Consider the following 24,051-nt stretch of genomic DNA (forward strand, 5'->3'; position numbering starts at 1 on the left):
AAATTAGATTATCTTTTGGCTGGGGTGGTGGTTCAGTGGTAGTGCGCTTGCCCAGCATGTTCGAGGTACTGGGTTCAATTCTGAGCACCACATAGAAATAAATGAATAAATAAGGGTCCATCAACATCTAAAAAAATAGATATCTCCTTTTTATTGATATTAGTTAGTTCCTTTTATATTTTGGATATCAATCCCTTATGAGATGTATGGTTTGAATATATTTTATTTCATTCTGTAGGTGGTCCCTTAATTCTAGTCATTGTTTTCTTTGCTGTGCAGAAGCTTTTTTGTTTGATGTAACCTCATTTGTCTATCTTTGCTTGTGTTGTCTGTGTTTTTGGTTATGTCCAAAAAATCGTTGCTCAGAGCAGTTTTAGGTTTTACGTTAAATTTTTAATTCATTTGAATTGATTTTGTTTATGGTGTGAGATGAGTCTAATTTCATTCTTCTGCATGTAGCTATTCAGTTTTCCCAGCATCCATTATTTAAAAGAATGTCCTTTCCACATTGTGTGTTCTTGACACCTTTCTCAAAAACCAGTTGACCACAAATGCATGAATTTATTTCTGGTTCTCTACTCTGCCCCATTGGTCTGTCTGTTTTTATGCCAGTTACATGATATTTTGCTTACTGTATAGCTATGTAGTAGACACATCCATATTTATTCTTTTTGTTTAAGATTGCTTTGGATATTTGGGGTCTTTTGTGGTTCCACATGAATTGCAGGATTGTTTTTTCTATTTCTGTGAAAAAATAATGTCATTGATATTTTGATATAGATTGTCTTGGGTATTCGGATTGCTTTGGATGGTATAGACATGTTAACAATTTTAATTTTTATAATTCATGAATGCGGAATATTTTCCATTTTTTTGTTTCTGTTACATTTCTTATTTTGTTATTATTGTTTTCCTAATTTCAAGTCATTATTTCTTTGTATTTTCTTGAAGTTTGATGAGCTTCCTTAAAACAATTACTTTGAATTCTTTATCAGATAGTTTATCTTCATTTTTTAAAAAGTTGAGTGCTTTATTTTATTTTATTTTGATGTGTCTGTGGGGGCTGGCTTGGCAATGGGGCCTATGGGAAGCCTGGGGAAACTAGAACCAGCCTTCTGTTGGGACTAGTCTAGAGCTTGGGTCTGTTAGGGTTGATCCAGCCTGCAGATACCAGCTTAGTCATGGGCTATGGAGGCCTTATCAATGCTCAGTTATTTTGGGTTTGGCCTGATGTTGATGTCAAGGTAAAGTCTATTTCTCACGTCACTCTCCTTTCCTATTGTGGAAGGTATTTATCTCCACACTGTGTTACCTGAATTTGGGGGAGAAATGACCTTGGTAATGTAGAACTGTCCTTGCTACCTTCTTTGAGGTTATCTTTCCTTATTTCTCTGATATACCTAGGAGCTGTAATACATCACCTGATTTTGTTAGCTTCTGAGAAAGTATTTTGCTGTAAATATTTGCTCAAATTCATGTTTCTTTGGAGGAATGATATATGGAAAGTCCTATCCCACCATCTTTCAAATTTCTGTTTCAAAAAAATAAGGCCTCAATATTTTTTAAGTGTTTTAGATGGTTTCAAATGTATGAGCGTATTTGAGGATCTCTGATATAAACTCTTCTTTTATTATAACAATGATTCCTCAGACTAACATCAACATTACCTGGGAACTTGTTAGAAATGAAAATTCTTAAGTTCCACTCCAGACCTACCAAATCAGACAATCTAAGCTAGGAACCTAGAAGTACATATTCTAAGAATTTCTCCAGGTGTTTCTGATGCATGATCAAATTTGAAAACTGCTGCTTTATGACAGCAGTCAAGCAGTCTCTCTCTCTCTCTTTATTAATTTTTTTAGTTTTTCAGTTATGTACCACTGCTAGATTTTTGGGAACACAATTATTCCTACTTTCCTGTATTAATATAATTTCAAAATAGTACACACTGCTACTTTTTTTTTTTGGCTAAATTCAAGGTACAATATGCATTTAGAATAAAATTCACTATAACAATATGTATAAATAAATAGTGCAATAATCTACTTGATTAATTCAAATTTTCTTTTCATAATATATAATAAAACATTTGTTTTTGCCTGATAATAAAAGTTGAGTAGAGATAATAGAGCATAATTATTGGGGGACTCTAAGCAAGGATGCCAAAGTTTGGATCTGATCTCTACCAATACCAAACTGACTTGAGCAATTTACCTAAGTCTCTGTGCTTCAGTTCCTTATCTGCAAAATGGAGCCAAGTAATAGTGCGTATACCATTGAAAATTTAGGAATAACTAAGTCAATGCACTTAGAAAAATCTCTGGTCTTTAGTATGTTTTTTTTTTAATTAGTTATTCTTATTAAGAATCCAAGCGCTATCAACTGTGCTGTTATCTTGTTCCATTTTTTGTTCTTTGCATTGCTAGTATTAATCTCAATTTATTATCTTTTGCAAGGATCCCTTAAAGCTACCTACTTATTTTGTGAGGATTGGTTTAAGCTAGGTAATACAGCCCCAAAATCTACTCCATTGGATGCTCAAGGCTACTGATACATGAACTAGGGAAGCACCTGTATGAGCTTTTATGGTGAATATACAAAAATCTTAATCTATATGTTCTTATACTAGTTGAAAATAAATATAAATAAAAGTTGTGTCTTTCCCATCTTCATCAATGTTTTTCTATAACCTAGGCAAAAGCATCCCACCATGGAAAATTTGTGCTAGGTCAGTGCTTCTCAAGAATTAATGTATATAAGAATTGCTTGAGGATCTTACTATTCAGGAGGTTGGAGCTGCTTTTGAGGTTCTGTGTTTCTAACAAATTCCTAGGTGATGCTGATGTTGCTAATTCATGAACCACACCTTGGGTAAGAAATTGTTCATGGTCCTCCACGGCTTGAGTAAAAATTCAAAACTATACATATCCTTACACTGAAAAGTCTTCCAGATGCACTGAACACAGTACTTGTTTTATAATTTTTAAGAGCCAATCAGACAGGATAAGAAGTTTGGGAAGGGGATTATTAAATAGTGTCTTAAAATCAAAGGTGATGTTTGCATGATAGTATTATTTTTGACATTGCCAAATGATAAATTTTTCCAGTAAATTATCAGCACAGAAAATTTTAAAAAATTTTTTGGGTGCTTTTGTCATTTAAAAAAATGTCATATGAAACCCTATGATGTAGCATGTCTTTTTAATACAATGATATAACAAATCAAATATATATACAATGAAATTTTAATACTTTGTACATGTGTTTGCTAGTTGGAACTTTAAAATGTTTTTATAAATCAATGCTGAAGATTTTGAAAAATAGTTTTTGTAAAGGTAAAATATAGATATTTTGGTTACTCAATACATTTTTATTTATAAGATTATCTTATGCAGAAATATTCTTTCACTGATCTATTTTATTTATTTAAAATTAATTGTCACTTCTTTATTGGATTAATTTGTGTTTCTAGTAGCAAGAGGAAGTTTTAGGATTAGTAGAGATCAGTAAGTCAGGATACAAGATGAGGTATTAGAAGTGTTAACAATAAGTTAGAGGTATTGTTTTTGTATAACAGAGACCTTGTGAATGACTTTTGAAAAGTCTTATTAGCTATTATTATTAAATTGTACCCCTTGGGACAAAACCCACCTGTGACCTGCTTTTAATCCCTCCATCTGTCTGATGTTGCATAGGACTAAATAAAATGGAGTCTACTCCCAGCATGAATTTAGAATTGTGGACTCATAAAATTCAGCTACTTTGCCAAAATTCAATAGAATTCAATCCCACACATATGTAAATGTATATAAATGTATGTGTATGTATATATATAATCTTGCCTATGCATATATATATCTTCTGCATTCTGTTTTAGTGAGTGTGTATATATGTAATATTATGTAATATGTACTTATATACACCCAGAAAATATATTTACAGAACATATATCTTACATAAATAACGTTTATATCTAGACATGCACATATATGCAACTATCATACATGTATAATAGTATATGAAGAGTCATGTGTCAGTGCTGGATACATTCTAAAACATTCAGGCAATTTCATTGTTGTGTGAATATCATAAAGTGTACTTACACAAACTCAGATGGCTAAGCATTACCATGTGATATAGCCTTACCCATACGATCATATTCAATCTACTCATTGTATATGCTTCCTGTCACTGACTGAAACACTACCATGTGGTGTGAGAATGTATACATATATATGATGTATGTGTGTGTGTGTGTGTGTGTGTGTGTGTGTGTGTATAAAACACTGAGATCCAGAGAAGCAGATACTAGCATTTGAGGTAGTCGCTCATAGAATATAGCAAACATTTTGCAGCATTCTCTGTCCAGGCTGGAAGAGTGCCATCCTCCATCCAGGACTGGAACATCCAAATGCTGCTGCAAAACATGAGCAGATGCTTTTGTGCTCTTGGACCTGTGCATTTTAGTGCAGCACTCCATATTGTGTTTACATTAGAGTACTGGTCTTGATTTTAATAACTATTCAAACAGATTCCAAGTACACAAATAAAAGATTTGCATAGTGTTAGGAGAATGAGTAAAAACACAACGAGAAGGGTGATCTTGTTTTCTTCATGGTGGTCTCCCTGCTGCAAGTGTGCTGTGATCAGTTATGTGTCGTTTTGAGCTATAGAACCCTCATGCTCTATTAACTGTGATGTTAGGAAAATGTCTCCTGGCAATTTTCCATCATGTCAATTCCCTGAGAGTTTACATTAGGAGCCACATTTTTATGATGGGTACAAAAAAAATTTCATTCTTTTCAGCATTTCCCCTTTATGGGTACGAAATGTTTTCCTTCATATAAAATACACTTTAGGAGTATAACTTAGCAATGCACATTAGATACTGGAGCATGGAGAGGTAAAGGGTTCAGTTCAATCTCTGTCTTATTATTTGTTCTTTCTATATTTCATTTCTTGATCTAATGTAAATTGAACTAGGGAATATTTGGGATTCTAGTAATGGGTTTTGACAAAAAAAAAAAAAAAGCACTGAATAGAAACTCTGAGAAACTCTTCTGTGGAAAAATTTGGAAAAGTCAGTTGCCTTATGCTCTCAAGAAGATATTTATAACAAAGCATCAGTTTCCTTCAGTAATGAAAGACATGTTCATATTTTGATCAATACCTCCCAGCTGATACATAATTCAGCCTGAATAGGACATGATATTCATTTTTCCTCATGACATTGAGTGACTTGACTTATTCCAAATGGTAAATCTATAAGTTTGGGTTATAAAAATGTGAAGTTATTTAGTACTATATAGGCTAAGAAATAAATTGATAATATTATATTTTAATTCATTTAAAGGCAAGTTAGCTTCATGATAGTGTCAAAATTTGGTGGACACAATGTCATCATGTTTCCTATTTCTATAATTGCAGTGTTTTTTAACTTTATTTTCTTTTTTTCCCTCTGCCTTCATTACCCCAAATACTCTCAGAGATTTCCCTAGGAACCTTTAAAATTCACAGTGAATTTCATACCTGCTATTTATATCACGAGTGCTCTGAAAATCCATCCATTGTTTAGATGCCAGTTAATATTAGGTAATACTTCATACTGCAACAAGATGTGATAAAAAAAATCAACAATAACTACTGTGTGTTAGCGATTTTCCTCTCAGGGATTCAACAAATATTTGATTTTGTTTATTAATGCCATACAGTTTTAGACTAAGAACCCAACATTAGTTCCTTTGAATTATGTTTATTTTTATTGAATATTATGTGTTCTACTGTTATGCTAAGTTTATGCTAAGAGGAACTGGCCTTAAGGCACAACGCACACATCCTTCTTTCCACTTTACCAAGCCTACATGAATAATTTCCTTTAGCATTACCACTTTGTATTCAGACTATCAAAAAGTGCATATGAATTTGGAAATATGTTTACTGACATTTCAAGAGTTAAGAATTCTCATTCATAAATGAAACTATTTCATACCCTCTTCTGCTGAAAATGTGAATCTGTCAATTAAAGAGTGTCAAAGAGCTATCTAAACCTCTAAAATAACTCCCAGTTTTCTCAGACTTTTAAAACAAGACTTCTGAGTTTTATGCTATAGAATGGTCCCACTACAGCAACTGACATGCACTGAAGAACTCATTAATGAGAGCCCTTAATAGAGTATAGTAGTCCTCCTGTATATGTGGTTTTACTTTCTGTAGTTTCAGTTACCCATTGTCAACCATACACTGAAAATGTAAGTGGAAAATTCCAGATATAGAGTCCATAAGTTTTAAATTGCATGCCATTCTGAGTAATGTATGAAACTCTATGCTGTATCCATGCTGTATACGGTACCCACCCATTAGTTCCTTGTTAGCCTCCTGGGTTATCAGATCAACTGTTGCAGTACCACAGCATGGTGTCACAGTTTAAATAACCCTCTCATGGGAGTCTAACACTACATCACAATACCTGTGTCATTCACCTCAGTTCCTATCAATCATTGTGTATCATCTCCAGATACAAGGTAATATATCATCACAAGAAGGGTGAATCTAGTAAAATAATTTGGAGAGAAAGACCACATTTACTTGACCTTTATTAAATGTATTGTTGTAATTGTTTTCTGAGAATGGTAATGCTGATAGTGTAAATTGTGGTTTCCTATTGACGCTGTAACAAATTAGCACATACTGAGTAGCTTAAAACAATGCAGATTTATTTTTCTTACAGTTCTATAGGTTACAAAATTGACACTGCTCTTACTGGAGGCTTTAGGGAGAGAACCTCTAAATTTTCTTTACTACTGCAGTTTCTAGAGATTACTTGCATTTCTTGGTTCATGGCCCCCTTCCACCTTTAAAGCCAGCAATGTCTGGTAGGATCTTTTTCAAGGTGCATCACTCAAACATGGACCTTTTTTATTTTTTCTGCTTTCACTTTTCAGGGCCTTTTTGATTATGGTCCTTTTGCCTGGGTAATCCAGGATATTCTTCCCATGAAAGGTCAGCTAACTAGCAGCCTGAATTCTATTTGTAACCTTAATTCTCTTTTATCAAGTAATCTAATATATTAACAGGTTCCAGGAATGAGGATCTGAACATCTTTGGGGAGACTATTTTTCAGTCTACCATAATGGTTAATAGTTATTGAGAACTTACACTCACTAGGTACCTTTCTAAGCACCTACCTACTATGTGCTAATTCATATAATTAAGAACTTGAAGAGTCTGGGATTTTTACTGTAGCCTATTTGCAATCTTAACAAATTAGCCTGCCATCGTTTCATGAATGCTGGCAGAAGACATGAAGCTCCTGGATTAGAAACAAAAGATTTTATTGTTCTGGCTACAGTAGTAGCCAGAGTATCATCTTTTTATGTGCCAGTTTTCCTTAGTCTCAGTTCCCAAGAGTTAGGCAAAGAGATCCAAGTGATATCTGAACATGTGATGGATTATATACATTACACAGCTGAGTAGTCTTAAGCCTCAGAAATCCATTTATTCTGTAAATGATGGTATGTATGCCTACTTTTTCCTCCAGAGAGGACACAATCTCTGTTTTTTCCTATGCAAATGTCCTTAAGAAGATAGTGTAGAACAACAACCAAAAAAACAAAAAACAAGTCAGGGTTTGCTGGTAGAATGTACAGAAATGTGAGAGACTGTTAAGAATTGTCTTCCAAATATAGTCATTATAGAAAGAATGTGAAATAGCTGCAATTATATTCATCTCTATTTTGCAGGTGAGGAAAATGAAGGGCAGAGAGAATTGGTAGCATGCTCCATTAAGTAGCAGAATGGATTTCATGTTCTTAATCTCTGTACCATGCACTCATCAGAGCATATGAACTATCATCCAACAGTCTTTGTATGTGTCTATAGTATTAGTGCTTTTAAACTTATTTACACCTCCAATTGATTTTTAAGCTCTATGAGAGTTTGAAGGGAAGATGTCTTTATTGTTTCAGGTTGAAATGTCCAGTGCCCAGATCAGCCTGGCCAATATTAAGTAGTGAGTAATTATTTTTGGAATAAATGGAAATACATTGTAATTGGAAACTTAACAGAGAGCAACCTGTAAGTTCAATCTGTCTTCTGTTGGATAATGGAAAATCTCTGTTACATAAAAAGAGCTATTCAACTTGGTCTGTTACCCACTGATGTGGATGCACTCATTTAGTATTTACTGTGTTTGTGATTAATCATATCCATTAAAGCAAAGACCATGAATTTTGAATATACTAGATGCACAACTAAAAAATTCATAATATTATCATGGAAATTAAAGTAGGAATAATTTTAATTAAATGGGTGAGAAACTGACAAATGTGCTCTGTGCATAGGGATTGGTCCTTTGGCACAGAAATTCTTTTTCATGGAAAAAGGAAATCAAGCAATACATGAAAAGTGTTCCTCCTTTGCAATTGGCAGCAATCAGTAAGTGTTGAGGAAAAGTGATTGCAGTAACAAAAAAAAAAAAAAAAAAAATCTTTCGAATTTGTGGCAGGAGGATTAGCAAAAACATTGCCTGCATATTATGACCTAATGCTAATTCAGGAGAATACTAAAGTTTGAGAACTAAAAAGCCAAACTTATGAATATGAGTAGTGCTGATGAAAGTTCTATTACAGGCCAAAATGTGCAGCTGAAGTTCGTATTTTTTTTTTTGAATGAAGGATGCTTAAATAAGAGGAAAAATGTATTTTGTCTTAAAACTCACCCTTATATTTGACTCACCCTTAGATTTGGTTGGAATGTTTCCAAGAATAGCAAAGTTTAAATTCTTGTTTGTCAAATGGACCTGAAAGAAATAAAAAGGATACCTTTTCTCATGTTATAAATATCAATAATAGGTGACTTCTGTAAATGTTAGCTTTCTGATATTACTATTTCAAATGCAGTTTGTATTTTTACTAGACAAACATGTTAAACTTCCAGGACAGGAGTTTCATTTTTATACTTAAAGCATAAATGCAGATATGTTTTGTATAAGTCTGTGTGTAAATGGTGTCTTGTGCAAGTGCTCATCATGGCATAATCAAAATTCAAGTTTTTGATTTTTTGCTCTGCCTTTAAATTTTATTGAGTGTCCCAAATGATAATTAGGGCATGCCCTTTGATGGTTCTGGCTCATTCTTAGTTCCCATGTTGCTTTAAATCACAACATTTCAATTCAGAAATGAACTTCTCTCATGTGACATATTAGCCAAACATCTTTGTTCAAAAACAAGACTCTTCCTCCTCTTTCAGCTCAGGCCTGTGATGCATTCAGTTCCCTGAGGTGGGGATGAGAAGGAAAGATGCCAAATACTGATAATGTTGATTTAACTGCTTTCTGCTTAGGACTAAGGGTTTTACATGGTCTAACATTTAATCTTCAGTGCAAATTGTAAGTCGATCAAGTCCCCTTAAAATCCCCATTTTATCAATGAGAAAAAATAAAGCTGAGGGAGCCTGAATGATTGGTTCAAGGTCCTGTAACCAGTTAGTGTTTGAATTCCAGAGAGTATAGAATCAAAGCCTTGAGCCTGTGACCCATATATCTGCTACCTTCTGCCAAGAAGGCTTAGGCAGCAGTCAGAAAAAAAAATACCTTGGATTGTGATTAAGATGCTGCTAGGGTGTAGAGTGGAAGATAGTACTAAAGGTGAAATTTGAAGGAATTTAAAAATGAGGTACAGTACAGAAGAGTTGGATCAGAAGCTGGGGACCTAAGAAGGAGATGGATTTAGATGGGAAGACTAGGGCAAAGAGTTCAGAATCTGTCTGTGAATCTGAAGGGAATACATTGAAATGAAAACTAGCCTGCGGGAAGGGAGGTGATTTAAGGAGCAGCAGAGCCCTTTACGTGGCAAAGAGCAAAACTGTGGAACTGTTGAACTGAACTATAGAACCAAAGGCCCTTCCTTGGAAGGCTCTTGGTTACAGGTATACACCTGCTTAGCTTGTCATTGTAGGCAAGCTAGTTGTAAGCTGTATTTAGTCTGATTTATTATCAAGAGGCAAATGATTCATTTATTTGGAAATTTGTTTTGGAATATCAGCTGTGTCTTTACAAATAGAAATTTATTTCTCACAGTCCTCGAGGCTATGAGATCCAAGATAAAGTGCTGGCAGGCTTGGTGTTTGGTGAGGGCTGTTCTCTGCTTCTAAGATGGCACCTGTTGCTGCATCCTCCATGGAGAAGATTCTGTGTTCTCACATGGCAGAAGGGACAGAAGGGGCAAACTCACCTAAGTCCTTCTACAAAGCAACAATCCATTCGTGAGGTCTCAGACTTCATGACTTAATCACTTCCCAAAAGACCCACCTCTTTTAAAACTACCACAATGGAGATTTTTAAAGTTAATTTTCGATGAGACACATTTAAACCATAACAGTGAAATTAAAAAAAAAAAAAGAAAGTACAGAAACCACAGGTGAAAATTCTGAGAACTTTGATTTTCAAAAGTCCAGACAATGACAAGAAAGTAAAACAAAACAAGATAAACAAATCAAGAAGTACTAATCTGAGAAGTGATAAAAACACGGATATCCTGTTATCATATACACTAGTCAACAATATGACAATTCTCAGAAATGCCACCACAGATAAGAACTGAGGAATAATCTTGAGATTTTGTGAGTTCAGTTCTTTAGAGCTTTTTAAACATAGGGTTAAGGTGGTAGGCACACTGCAGTGTGTTGAGGGCTGAGAGGAGGGGTGCAAATAGAGAGTGTCAGATTTTTATGTTAACTTATGCTAGCACATCCACCAATATTATATGAATTCTCTGTCCTATCTATAGTTTTAGAGACTGCAGTGGTTAACTGGAAGTAGACCACTATGCATAATTTTATTTAGGATTTTCTTTGAATTTCTAAGTAAACTAGATTCTGAAACATTTGAGTTTTCTGTTTTCAAGGCATATTAAAGAGTTTTGAGTGCACATTTTAATGGATATAGTCTCATTAATTTATTTTTTCAAAAATTAAAATAATTTAATTCACTGTGAATAAATGTTATCTGCTTCAAATAAGCAAAAGAACAATGTTTCAGTTACTAGTCCAGTTTTCTTAAAAAACAGCTTCATTGAGATTAGTAATATACCATAAACTTCTCATAGTTAAAGTGTATCTTGATAAGATATACACATGGAGTCATCACCATCATGAACACAAACCCTCACTCCTAAAAGTTTCCTATTGCTATGTTGTAAATCCCTCTCATCTTGTCTCCAGGGAACCACTGATCTGCTTTCTGACATTATAGATTAGTTTGCATTTCTGGAATTTTATGTAAATCATATCAATCATACAGTATATAATTATAAAGAAATTTTAAACTCAGTGTAACGTTAACTATTTTGAGATTCACCTATGATTGTTGCTAGTATCTGTGGCTTATTCTTCATTGTTAATGAATGGCATTTTGTTGTATGGATATATCTTCCTTTATCTGTTTGCCTATTGCCAGACATTTGGGTTATTCCCAGTGTTTACTCACCGGAAATTGAACAGTTATAAACATTTGTGTGCGAGTCCTTGTCTGGACATATACTTGCTCTTAAATTGTAAAACTTTCCTATGAGATTCCTTAAGTCCTGAAAATATAGAGGTACAATTAAGTGCCTCTCCATAGTTATTTGAGAAAATTCCTCCAGCATTGTGTTATAAGGTTATTACATGTGTGGTAGCACAATCTAAGTGGTTTTAGTTTCTCTTTTTTCCCTCCCTCTGCCATCTGTAAATATGGTTTCTTACATCTATTATAAAGCCTGATTAAGAAGCAGCGCCTTATTACTGATTCTTCTGTGTTGTATTCCGTTCATCGACGACTTTGTCAGAGTCTGGGTCTACTTGCTGAAGTGTCCGTGTTTGGTTGATCTAGCTCTGACTTCTGTGCCTTCTACCCCTAGAGATCAATGTATAACCAGTTGCTTGCTTAGGTCTCCCGTGCCTGTTGACTGTAGCATAAACTGTGACTTTCTCTTCACCATACTGACTTTTATGTGCCTAGTCAGGTTTTTATTGTCTGAAAACTGCCCCCAAAGTATACCTTCCTTTTTATTGCAAACTCCTGGACTCATATGATTAGGAGTCTTCCATCCATGCCATTTGAGCCAACCTACTTCCTGGTATTTGGCTTCATCTGCTCCTTTAGTCTTAGGGACTGACTGCCTCTTGGCTCATGAAGGTCAGTGGCCTTTGCTTTGTGAGGCTTGGTTCTGAAGAACTGCCCATAAATCCATTTGTTCATACAGGTAAATGACACAAGGCTTGCTACTGCTCTTGCTCTCTACTGGTGACAGGCAAAGTTGGACACAGTGTAAACTCAGTGTTTTAGTCAGCTTTTTCACTGCTGTGACTTAAAGACCTAACCAGAACAACTGTAGAGGAGGAAAAGTTTATTTAAGGACTCACAGTTTCAGACGTCAAAATCCATAGAGACCCGACCCCATTCCTTGGGGCTCAAGGTGAGGCTGAACATCAGGGCTGAAGAGTATGCCTGAGAGAAGCAGCTCATATAATGATCAGGAAGCAGAGGGAGAGGTCTCCATTTGTCAGATACAAATATATACCCCCAAGCCACACAACCAATTCCCACCTCCTCCAGGCACACCCTACCACTTCAGTTACCACTCAGTTAATCCCCATCTGGTGATTTAATTCACTGATTGGGTTGAGACTCTTACAACCCAATCATTTCCCCTCTGAACCTTTTTGTATTGTCTCACACATGAGCTTCTGGGGGACACCTCACATCCAATCTGTAATAGGTGGCTCTGTTGATTACTTCATTCATATTCGGGCAAGGTCTTATGTTAAAAATCTACAGTAGAAGAATATTTACTTGTTCTGAACCTGAAGTTTGTCCCAGTTCTGTGATCTGTGTCCTCCCTTTCTGTTTGTCCAGCATCTTTTATTTCTACCTTAGGGCCATGGTATTTATTGTGCGCCTGTCTTAGAATACATTTACACAGATCTTCAAACAAGCTGGCTTCCATGCTCATCCACATATTGGGAGAAATGTGATAACCTCCAAGAAGGTCTGCCTTGACCATGCTGCAGCCCATTCCACCAATCATTACCTTACTCATGTATTTTTGATAGTATTTGTTCCTTACTAAATTTCTTTCATTCATTTATTGCTTGTGAATTGCCCTCCTCCACATACCTGCACATGAACATAAGCATCTTGAGAGCAGGGAGCAAGGTGTTGAAGGACATACCCAAAACAGTGCCTCCAGAGTGCAGAGAGGCTCAGTTGGTGTTTGTTGTATATCTGAGTGAAGTGATTACCTGTATCTGTCTAGTGAAATCTTGTTTATCTTTTGAAATCTGATTCAAATACCATCTTTTTCAAGAATCTTTCCAGTCAGGCTTGTTTTTTCTCCCTACTAGTACTTTTTACTTTAATTATTTTCCCTTATGTATTAAACTAGCTATGCCTTCTTTCTTAGTCTAAAACATACTAGAATACAGGGAACATATTTAACTTATTTTAATATATATATATATTTCAGACTTAAGAGCATCACTAATACAGAGAAGAGATTTGTTGAAGTCAGAAATAAATGAAAATTAACCATATAAAATTAACTGTATTAACTTTTGAATATTTTTTTCTTTTATATATTATGACTATTTAAAGCATATATAAGAGAATCAATAATAAGATATCAATATCCATGTAATAAACTCTTGTTTTAAAACATTAATATTATAGACATCAACACAAAATTCCTTGTGTTATTATTGCTCATCCATTTTTTTCTCCTTTATTCCCTGAAGCAATTGTGATCCTGAATTTGTCTTTATTCTCTGTGTGTGCATATTTTACCATTATTATCTGTATGGGTGTGTATTCGTGTGTGAGATTCTAAATATAATATATGGTATTATTCTGCTTGTGTGGGTCATTTATGCCTTTCTTCTTCCCCAATGTTATGTTTCTCTGATTGTCTGTTGTTCCCTGTAGAGTTAGAATTTTGGGGAGAGATCACTTATTTTGATTGCTGCATAGTATTTCTTTGTGTAACTCTTTGACAGTTTCTTTATTCATTACCTTGTGGAAAGGCATTTACTTTTCTCTTTTCACTTTTACAAACAATAATACACTGAACATTTTTATACAGTTTTTCTGTAGTATCCTATAGCATCACTCCAGGGTTTATTATTGGGATGTAGAAATTCTGAGACAGAGACATTGAACACTTTGGCATTATGATGAAGGGCCCAGGTGCAGGAGCCAGGATGCTGGATTCGAATCCTGACCCTGTTACTTGCTGGCTTTCCCAGGAAGCAATGATCACCGGCTATTTTCAGTCTCTTTCCATGAGCATGTATGCCCTACCTCAACCCCTGGCATCAAGCATTCAGCTTGGCTTTGGTCCTCTTGGCTCTACTGAGTCCTGCTGGAGCCAATTCCCAGCTGCCACTGCCTGCTTCTGGAGCCAGAACCCAGCAGGCCTGTGGCTTCACATGCAATCACCACTTTACATTTCTGTACCGTTTCTTGTCCATGGAGAGGTTTATTTTTGAGCCTGGAGATGTTTTTCAGCTTTCTTTTTAAATATTTTATTTATCATTTCTGTGTGTCTGGAGCAGAGGGAGTACATCAAAGTCAGAACTTTTTGTGTCACCATAACCAAAAGTTGATGATACCTCTACGACCTTTTAAAATAAAGCCTGATTTTAGAATCGTCTAATCATAGATTTTTCGAGCTGGAAGGCATTTTAGAGATAAGGCCAATAACCTTATTTTATAGGTGAGGGAATTGTGGTCTTGAGAAATTAAGTGATTTACTGATGTCGCCTATTTGGTTAATGGTGGCAGGGCCAGACTAAAGCCCTTGGGTCCCCTCTGTAGTCCTTTCACTACTACATCCACTATAGCAGCTGTCTCTATACACTAAATGCAACACTTTATTTTTAACAGAAATGAAAAAAAGTAGCATTTAAACAATTAGAAAAACGATTCCACATTTTAAAACTAATACAAAATGTTTTGTCTTGGCAAATATTGAGGGACAAGTAAGAGTACGGCATTTACTGCATTGAGCTGAATATATTTTCTTTAGAAGCCACAATGCCTTGGACTCTGTGGATTCCTGCTGCATTTGGTTTCCTTGACTTTCTGAAACTTATTAGGATGAGCCCATCAATAATGGTGCCAATACTTCCAGCCACCTATAGTGCCGGGCCAGAAAATGAACTGTGATGAATGGATATGACCAGCATTTATAGTGATAGCCTATAATTCTGCTGTCAGGTAGAAATGGCAGGTGGTTTAATTTACCCCCCCCCCCAAAAAAAAAAGTCTTCAAGAGAGCAAGTATCCTTTCTCATTAGGATTTCCGAACTTTTTTTTTAGAATATGAAATTTAGAATTTGATATCTTTGCTAAAGCCTAAAGCTTTTGGAACTGTTTTATTCTATTTCTAGATCTTTTAGCTGTGCCTAAGCATCCGTATGCTGCTATGGAGAACTGGGGACTAAGTATTTTTGTGGAACAAAGAATACTACTGGATCCCAGTGTTTCATCTATTTCTTATTTGCTGGATGTCACCATGGTCATTGTGCATGAGATATGTCACCAGGTATGAGAAAAAGGATCAGGTGTAAGTATAATGTGCCAACTATTGGGAATGTAGAATGATTTCAGATACCGAGGTCAGGAGCCAAATTATTATCCTACTAATTAAGTCTTATATGAAGCACCAGGTAGTACTTTCTGGAAGACGCATCTATTTTCCTCAGATGACCACATAAACAAAAATAAGTACACTGGTCATATAGAATAAGCAAATGTCTTTCAGTTTAGTGAAATGTGAGCTACCAGAGCCACCTAGCAGCTGCCCCTTTGGAGCATCCATCTGGTGGCTTTTTCTCACCAACCTTGCTTTATTTTCTTGTGATTATTAGTGTGTATATATGGTAAGTGTAGGGATAGCAATGATTTATTGCATTGTTGCAAGATGCAGCTGAGTTTTGTGTACGTGTCAAAATTTGCTTTCGCTGAAATCAATTTGTTATTCCCCTTTTCCCATCACACAGACTCTTAGGAAGTCTTTCACTAACTCAGCCGTAGACTCTTTGTTCTCAAATGATTGATATTTTTTTTTTCTTGGCATGTTTAGAAATTCATATGTAAATTAGCCAACTTTGTAGCGAAGCGAAGATAAAATTAATTTCATTTTGATTTTACGCACTTTCTTACAATGAGGGGAAGGTATTAGAATTTTGCATGCTTATCTGAATCTTAATTTTAGTGAAGAAGAATTACTGAAAATAGATGTTCTTACAATAGGAAAGCAATATTTGTTCTGGTTAGCAGTAACTATGGAGAGTTTTTAACTTCAAACACCAGAAGCCTCATTGTGGTACAGTATGAGTTCAGTATATTATAAACCCAAAACCTTTTTGAAAGCTAGCACAGCTGAGGAAAGAGTGATGTGTAAAATGCTTTCAGTGAAAAAAGGTGAACAGTTAAATGCCAATAAATGAATTGCCACTTAATGATAAATCGGCCCAGGCTGCATGACCATTTACCTAAATGTCAGCCTTTTGCAGTGAACCTGTAAGATGTTTGTATCTGTCATACTGGCCCGGTCAGGGTCAGACATGTGTTCCTTAGCTCAGAAATTACAAGGGATTCATTACAAGTATAACTGGGACTCCTCTTCTGTGCTAAAGAGAATGGTTTTCATCTAAACTTACAACTCTTTGAGGCAAAAGGGTTTGCTTTTTGAATATCTGTGTAAATGGCAAGTTAGAAAGATAGTTCTGTTGGCATGAAAGCACATTGATAATGTTATTATTGTTCCGGGAACTAGATCTCATGTGTTTCAGCTTGTAAGTTGCTTTCCTATATTAGTAGTCATGGTAGACTACTTACCACGAGGAAAGGGACCAGAAGCTAGGAAAAAGCACAATATTTTCAGTCATTGTCACAATAATTTCTATGTTACCCTCCCTCTCCACTTATTTGTTGTACTGATTTTGAAGACAACTTGATAATTTAAAAGAGAAACATGCATTTTTGATAAAGAATTAAATAGTTTAAAATGTGTTTTACGGTCATCAACATATTCAAAGCTGTCTTTTATTTGTATTCACTTAGAGGTCCCTGGATGAACTGATACTAGAGTATCAATATTAAGACCCTTAGTCACCAAGTTCTCTACTATGGCTTTTGAAGTTGTTCATGATCTGGTACTTGTCTGCCTTTCAGGACTTTTCCCGGCTTCCCTCCTCCTCATTTTTGCTATATTCCAGCCTCATGGGTCCTCCTGTTTCTGAAATAGCTCATTCCCAAGTAGGGTCTTCACACCAAAGGTGATTTGTGTCTGCCTGGAATCCTCTTACCCAGGGCTTTCTCATTGCTGTCCCTTTCTTGTCATTAAAGTCTAAGTTTAGCTGTCAACTACTAACAATCATTTTGCTTTCACAATCTAAAGCACTCCCTTTTCCATCCTGAAACACTTTATTAACTTCTGAAATTGTGTTGTTCATTACTTTGTCTTTTTATTGTGTGTCACTTCATCTTCCTGCTTCACGATAAATTTTTAGCTGCATGAGAAAGTAATTATTTAACTTTTTATCACTGAATCTCAAGTTTCTAGGATAGCTCCCAGCATATAATGTACTTTTTTTTAATTAATGAAGAAAAATATTCCTTAACAGGTCCTAATGAAGCACGGGTTTCAGAGCAATGCATCATAATTTAGTCAAAACACCGATGAAAGTTATAACGTTATTTTTCATGAAGGGATCTTAGAGTTTTGGGCCCTGCCCTCCATTATCTTGGAAGCATGGAGTGTCAGGCGTGGAGGACCATCACGGCCTTTAGTTGGATCAGCTGGCCAATGTCTTCTTTGAATTGCCTCTGCCACTAGAGAGCGTTGCTTCCACACCTCCTGTGACGTGTCACTTACTACCTCTGAAGGCAGGATTTTGTATGTTTGGTCATTTCAGTCAGAGGGCTGTCTGCATTTTCAGCAGCCATTTACCAATCCTAATTTCTACTCATTAGTTCTAGTTTTTCCCTTGTAGGGCCACAAGAAACAAAATTTTCTTCTACATGATAGGCCTTCACATATTTGAAGACAGCCTTCATCGGTGTTTTTCTCCTCACTCCTTTCTTCTCCAAGTTAAATATGCTTGTCATGTTCCCTGACCATTCTTTTCTATTCTTCTCTGAATGCATTTATAAAACATTAGCGTTGCCCAAGTAGTTTAATCAATCAATACAGTCTTGCCACAACACATTTTAAGATCACTAAATCAATTGGGGAATGACTTCCAGTTATAATAATCATAGTTTAATACATTTAGTTTTAGATAAAGTTATTTCCAGATAGATATGATTTTTTTTTCTGATGTCCATTCATTCTGTTACTGCAGTGGTTTGGTGACCTCGTGACTCCTGTGTGGTGGGAAGACGTGTGGCTGAAGGAAGGTTTTGCTCACTACTTTGAATTTGTGGGTACAGACTACCTCTACCCTGGCTGGAACATGGTAAGCACACTTTTCTCTAATCATCTGGAACCTCCAGAGAAGGTGATCAGGTGCCACATTAGGCTCATATTATCATTAGAGGTGACTGAAAAGCATCATCTGTCATATAGCTATCCAATAAAGAAAATCTAACAAAAATTTAAAATTTTAGTATTAGAAAACAGCTATCTTTTATTCATTAGAAACTAAATAGAGCCTGACTTGTTATAGATTGATTTCAAAATGTTACAATTTATGTAAGTGGAAATATTTTAGATTGTAATATTTTATAATGAAGACAAATTATCCTCAAAATAGAGAAGTCAACAGTAATTAATAAGTAATATTTTAAACATAACAGGATATTTCAATACATAGAAAGTTGCAATCTTATTATTTCTTCCAAGAGAAGAAACACATAAACTAACCAAAAAAATTGATGAATTATTTTTGTGTATATATGTATTTTAGGATTAAATAATAAGAGTTTGCTAAGTTTATGAAGAGTTGTATGCATTATACGTATGCTCTAGGAGAGTATATGGACATCTAAACCTGTAGTTGGGTTTGTAGTGGCTGAAATTATGATGTTTTAAAACATCCAGGAAGAAAAAGTGGAGGGAAGATGTGGTTTTAATGTCTTTTTATGTCAGTTTTTCACTTTTTGTAATCTTTCATTAAACAATAAGTGATCTATGCTATTATATATTGTTTTAGAATTCAAATTTTAAATATAAGTGAAAGCATTAAATTAAGTAAAAATTGCAGTGCATCCATATTTAATCAGAAGCTCAAGTTTCACCTGTGATTTAGCATGGAATTTTAAACTACATTTTTGAGATAAAAGCTGCACATATTTAATGTATACAACTTGATTAATCTGGAGATAATTTTGTAGCCATGAAACACCGTCACAAAGCTATGCCATAAATATAATCATCACCTTTAAAATTTCTCCCACTCTCTTTATTACTGTGATCTTCATTTTGTGATGAGAACATTTGACATAAGATCTACCTTCTTATCAAATTGTTAAGTGCACAGTACAGTATTGCTGGCTATAGGTCCTATGCTGTTCAATAGATCTCTGGGATTTATTCATGTTGCACAACTGAAACTTTGTACACTTTGTTTAATACTTCTTGTTTCCTCTTCCTCCAGCTTTTGGTAATCATCATTATATTCTCCCCTTCCATCAATTGGAAGATCTTAGCCTCGTTACATAAGTGAGATTTTGTAAATGTCCATCCTTCCATATCTGGCTTATTGCATTTAGCACAAGGTCATGTCCTCAAGGTTCATCCATGTTGTCATTAATGGCAGGATTTTCTTATTTTTTAAAAATGTATATACCATGTTTCTTTATCCATTCCTCCATCAGTGGTTAGATTGCTTCCGTGTGTTCATATATTTTTATATTGCTCTCTTTTGATGTTCTGAGTCAGTAACAAGGGATGATTATTTAATTGTCACCATTCCAAGTAGGATTTGAAGAACATATAAACCAAAATGAAACATGAAGTCATCTGTTCGTCATCATATAGCACTCTGCCATAAATTCAGCTAACAGCTGCAGAATAAAAAATGTGAACTATTTTACAGAAGAAATGTTACAATGATAATAGTGTGTCAATATGTTTTGATTATGTACTTGTAGTTTTGCCAACAACAGCATGATTGTATGAACATATTTTGTACATATGGATGGATGGATATAGGATGTGATTCAAAAAATTTAACTTGAAGTGTTTTATTATGACATTGACATTAATGAAAAATCCTGTTAATACCATGCAATATTATTTCAAGTATTCTTCAATTGATGTGAAACTTTAAAACTTAAATGTTTGATATTCCTAAAACATTTTCAACATTGTCTTTGATTTTTAGATGATTTTGAACCAACCTTAAAGTTTTCATTTAATTTCTATTATGGATTACTAATGGTTTATAATTTCATAATATCTCAATATTAAAAGATCTTATTACAAATGTTATAAATATAGACAAACTTTTTAGCTTATTTTTGCTCCTTCCACTTCTTGTGATAAAAAATATTTTCTATTAATCATTAGGAAAGATGTATCTAATATTAAAAAGTAATCTTCAAAATTATGTATGGACTAAAAACTGACATTTTTTGATGGTTTTAAGCATGGCCATATATCCTCAGTTTTAATATCTTTATCCTGGATTTCGTCTTTGAATAATTTTGTTGTTGTTTCCATCATTTTTTTCAGTTTAATTGTAAATGTAGGATTTCTAGAGATTTTGCAAAAGATATTAGAAAATAAACAGAGTATAATAATGTAAGATTTTTGCCCTTTAATATAAACCTTGTTGGTGATTAAGGTATGAATTTATTTACTCTAAATCAATATATAATAATTATTAATGATGGCATACTTAGAATGACACAGAAGGTTCACACTATCAAATAAAGAAATTGAGAATAGACTCCATCACATTTAGCTAGACAATTAATAGTAAAAAGAAATAAGTGTTGCTGTAATGTCTATGTTTGGATGGCAAAGATCACAAATACTTTTTTACCTTTGATAGCTTTTGATTTGCAGCAACTTCCTTTACTTAGTTTGTGGAATGTCTCATTATACTAAAACCTATAATAAAAAAAAAACTCCATCAACCAATTGCCCTCCATATATCATTAATGTCTTCTTTGTAAATAAACTCTAAGAGTGTTAGCCACCTAAATAAGAGAGGATTGTTAAGTGACCATGAGGCTGTGCCAGCACTATTTTTCATAATGGAATCAGCTAAAGAGTGAAAGACATTCAATAGAGCCAGGGTGATTGCTGTGTCAGCAGCAACTCACACGTGTGTGATATGCACAGAAGCTTCTTGCAGGTTGTAGTGCATGGCCTGGGCTTCGCTGAAGCTGAACCTAAAATAGAAAAACCAGAAGTCAGGCTCATGTCAGGAGTAAAGAAATTCAAGGAGTTGACCTCCTTTGCCTCTAATCTCTAAAACAGTGCTTTTATCATTTTTAGACACTGGGCTCAAGCATTGAAATATAGTTTCAATTTGCTAGGGAGATTACTATGACAATCTACTTCCCATGGAACAGCAATAAAGAAGACCAGAATTGCATGACATTTTTAGGAAGCTCCTGGTCTGATTTAGGCTGAGGTACTCGCCTTTCTTAACTGTTAGTAAAATCCTAGTTTGCTGTACATTTGTGCCTGTGTGTTTTGGGAGCCAGTTTTTGATACAGGAGTAATCAGTTTTTACATTAAGAATTCTACATGGAATACAAATTTTTGTGGTAACATTTTTCCCCCCAGAAAACTAATGAAGTTTCCAATTTTGTAAATATGGGTCTTTTTAGGTAGTATGATGTAAGATCAGGGGAATGGATTAGAAATAAGAAACTTAGATTCTAAGAAAGCCATTTCATCTGATTCATCCTTACCATTTGAAAAATAGGACAATTATACTGACTTAGTAAGCTCCCATAATTTTTGTGAGGTGTTTGAAACCTATGAGAAGGCATTATGGCCCTGGACACTGAGTATTCTATTAGAAAGGGGCACTTATTTTATGTATAGTTGCTCTAATATTTCCAACCCCAGAGATCCATTTAACACTCTAGAATTATGTGATATATATAGGTTACAAAATAAGTTCTGTAAGCTTTGTGTCTAGATTCAGTCTCACCAAGTCAATTTTTATGTATTCGGTAGGCACATAAGTCCTAGATAATATTTCATTCATCAAACATCAGTATCATTAGAAACAGCTTTCTTGATTTCAGGCTAAGGGCACCATTCATGGGGGGGCTACTTGTCTTCTTGCTGGATGTTATTTTGTTAAAGTTGACTGTTAGCGGCAACATTATTCGATGAATCAAGTTCCAGTATGCTACTAGTGGGAATTCTATTAAATCTTATTATGTTTCCTTAAAAGTGATAAAAGGAGTGACTGACAACATGCTATTCTTTTTTTTAATGATCTAAAGTTCTTTTTCTATTTGTCCTAATTAGTTATACATGATAGCAGAATGTATTTCGACATATTATTCATATATGGAGTGCAACTTCTTATTCTTCTGGTTGTACATGATGTAGAATTACATTGGTCATGTAGTCAAATATGCACATAGGGTAGTAATGTCCAATTTATTCTGCTATTTTTCCTATTCCTATTCCCCCTCCCTTACCTCCCTTCATTTCCCTCAGTCTAATCCAAAGTGCTTCTAATCTTCCCTAAGCCCCCATTTATTGTAAATTAGCATCCACAAATCAGAGAAAACATTCAGCATTTGTTTTTTTTCGGGGGGGAGGGATTCACTTATTTGACTTAGCATGATATTCTCCAGTTCCATCAATTTACCTGCAAATGCCATAATTTCATTATTCTTTATGACTGAGTAAAATTCCATCATGTGTATATACCACATTTTTTTATCCATTCATCTGATGAAAGGTAGCTAGATTGGTTTCATAGTTTAGCTTTTGTGAATTGAGCAGCTATAAGTATTGATGTGGCTGCATCACTGTAATATGCTGATTTTAAGTCCTTTGGGTGTAAACCAAGGAGTGCGTTAACCGGGTCAAATGGTTGATCCATTCCAAGTTTTCTGAGTAATCTCCATACTGCTTTCCATAGTGGTTAGACCAATTTGCAGTCCCACCGACAATGTATGAGTGTACCTTCCCCCCACATCCTTACCAACATTTATGTTACTTGTATTCTTTTTTTTTTTTTTTTTAATTAATTTTTATTGTAGGTTGTTCAAAACATTACATAGTTTTTGATATATCATAATTCACACTTTGATTCAAGTGGGATATGAACTCCCATTTTTACCCCATATACAGATTGCAGAATCACATCAGTTGCACATTGATTTACATATTGCCATTCTGGAGTCTGTTGTATTCTGCTGCCTTTCCCATCCTCCGCTATCCCCCCTCCCCCCTCCCCTCCCCTCTTCTCTCTCTACCCCCTCTACTGTAATTCATTTCTCCCCCTTATATTTTCCCTCCTTTCCCCTCACTTCCTCTTGTATGTAATTTTGTATACCCTTGAGGGTCTCCTTCCATTTACATGCAATTTCCCTTCTCTCTCCCTTTCCCTCCCACCTCTCATCCCTGTTTAATGTTAATCTTCCTCTCATGCTCTTCTTCCCTACTCTGTTCTTAGTAACTCTCCTTATATCAAAGAAGACATTTGGCATTTGTTTTTAAGGGATTGGCTAGCTTCACTTAGCATAATCTGCTCTAATGCCATCCATTTCCCTCCAAATTCTATGATTTTGTCATTTCTTAATGCAGAGTAATACTCCATTGTGTATAAATGCCACATTTTTTTTATCCATTCGTCTATTGAAGGGCATCTAGGTTGGTTCCACAGTCTTGCTATTGTGAATTGTGCTGCTATGAACATGGATGTAGCAGTGTCCCTATAGTGTGCTCTTTTTAGGTCTTTAGGGAATAGACCGAGTAGTGGAATAGCTGGATCAAATGGTGGTTCCATTCCGAGCTTTCCAAGAAATCTCCATACTGCTTTCCAAATTGGCCGCACCAATTTGCAGTCCCACCAGCAATGTAC

The 24,051-nt window shown here is 35.0% G+C and overlaps 1 protein-coding gene across 1 annotated transcript in view; it reads left to right on the forward strand.

Annotated features, from left to right (window-relative positions):
* Positions 1-24,051, forward strand: part of Trhde (thyrotropin releasing hormone degrading enzyme) — a 382,015-nt gene that overhangs the window by 176,619 nt on the left and 181,345 nt on the right. Inside the window, exons 4-5 of the mRNA XM_076853121.1 lie at positions 15,424-15,578; positions 18,385-18,498. Of these exons, the coding sequence (XP_076709236.1) occupies positions 15,424-15,578; positions 18,385-18,498 (269 nt within the window). The remainder of the gene's footprint in view (positions 1-15,423; positions 15,579-18,384; positions 18,499-24,051) is intronic.

Source organism: Callospermophilus lateralis, chromosome 4 (assembly GCF_048772815.1).
Source record: "Callospermophilus lateralis isolate mCalLat2 chromosome 4, mCalLat2.hap1, whole genome shotgun sequence".
NCBI lineage: Eukaryota > Metazoa > Chordata > Mammalia > Rodentia > Sciuridae > Callospermophilus > Callospermophilus lateralis.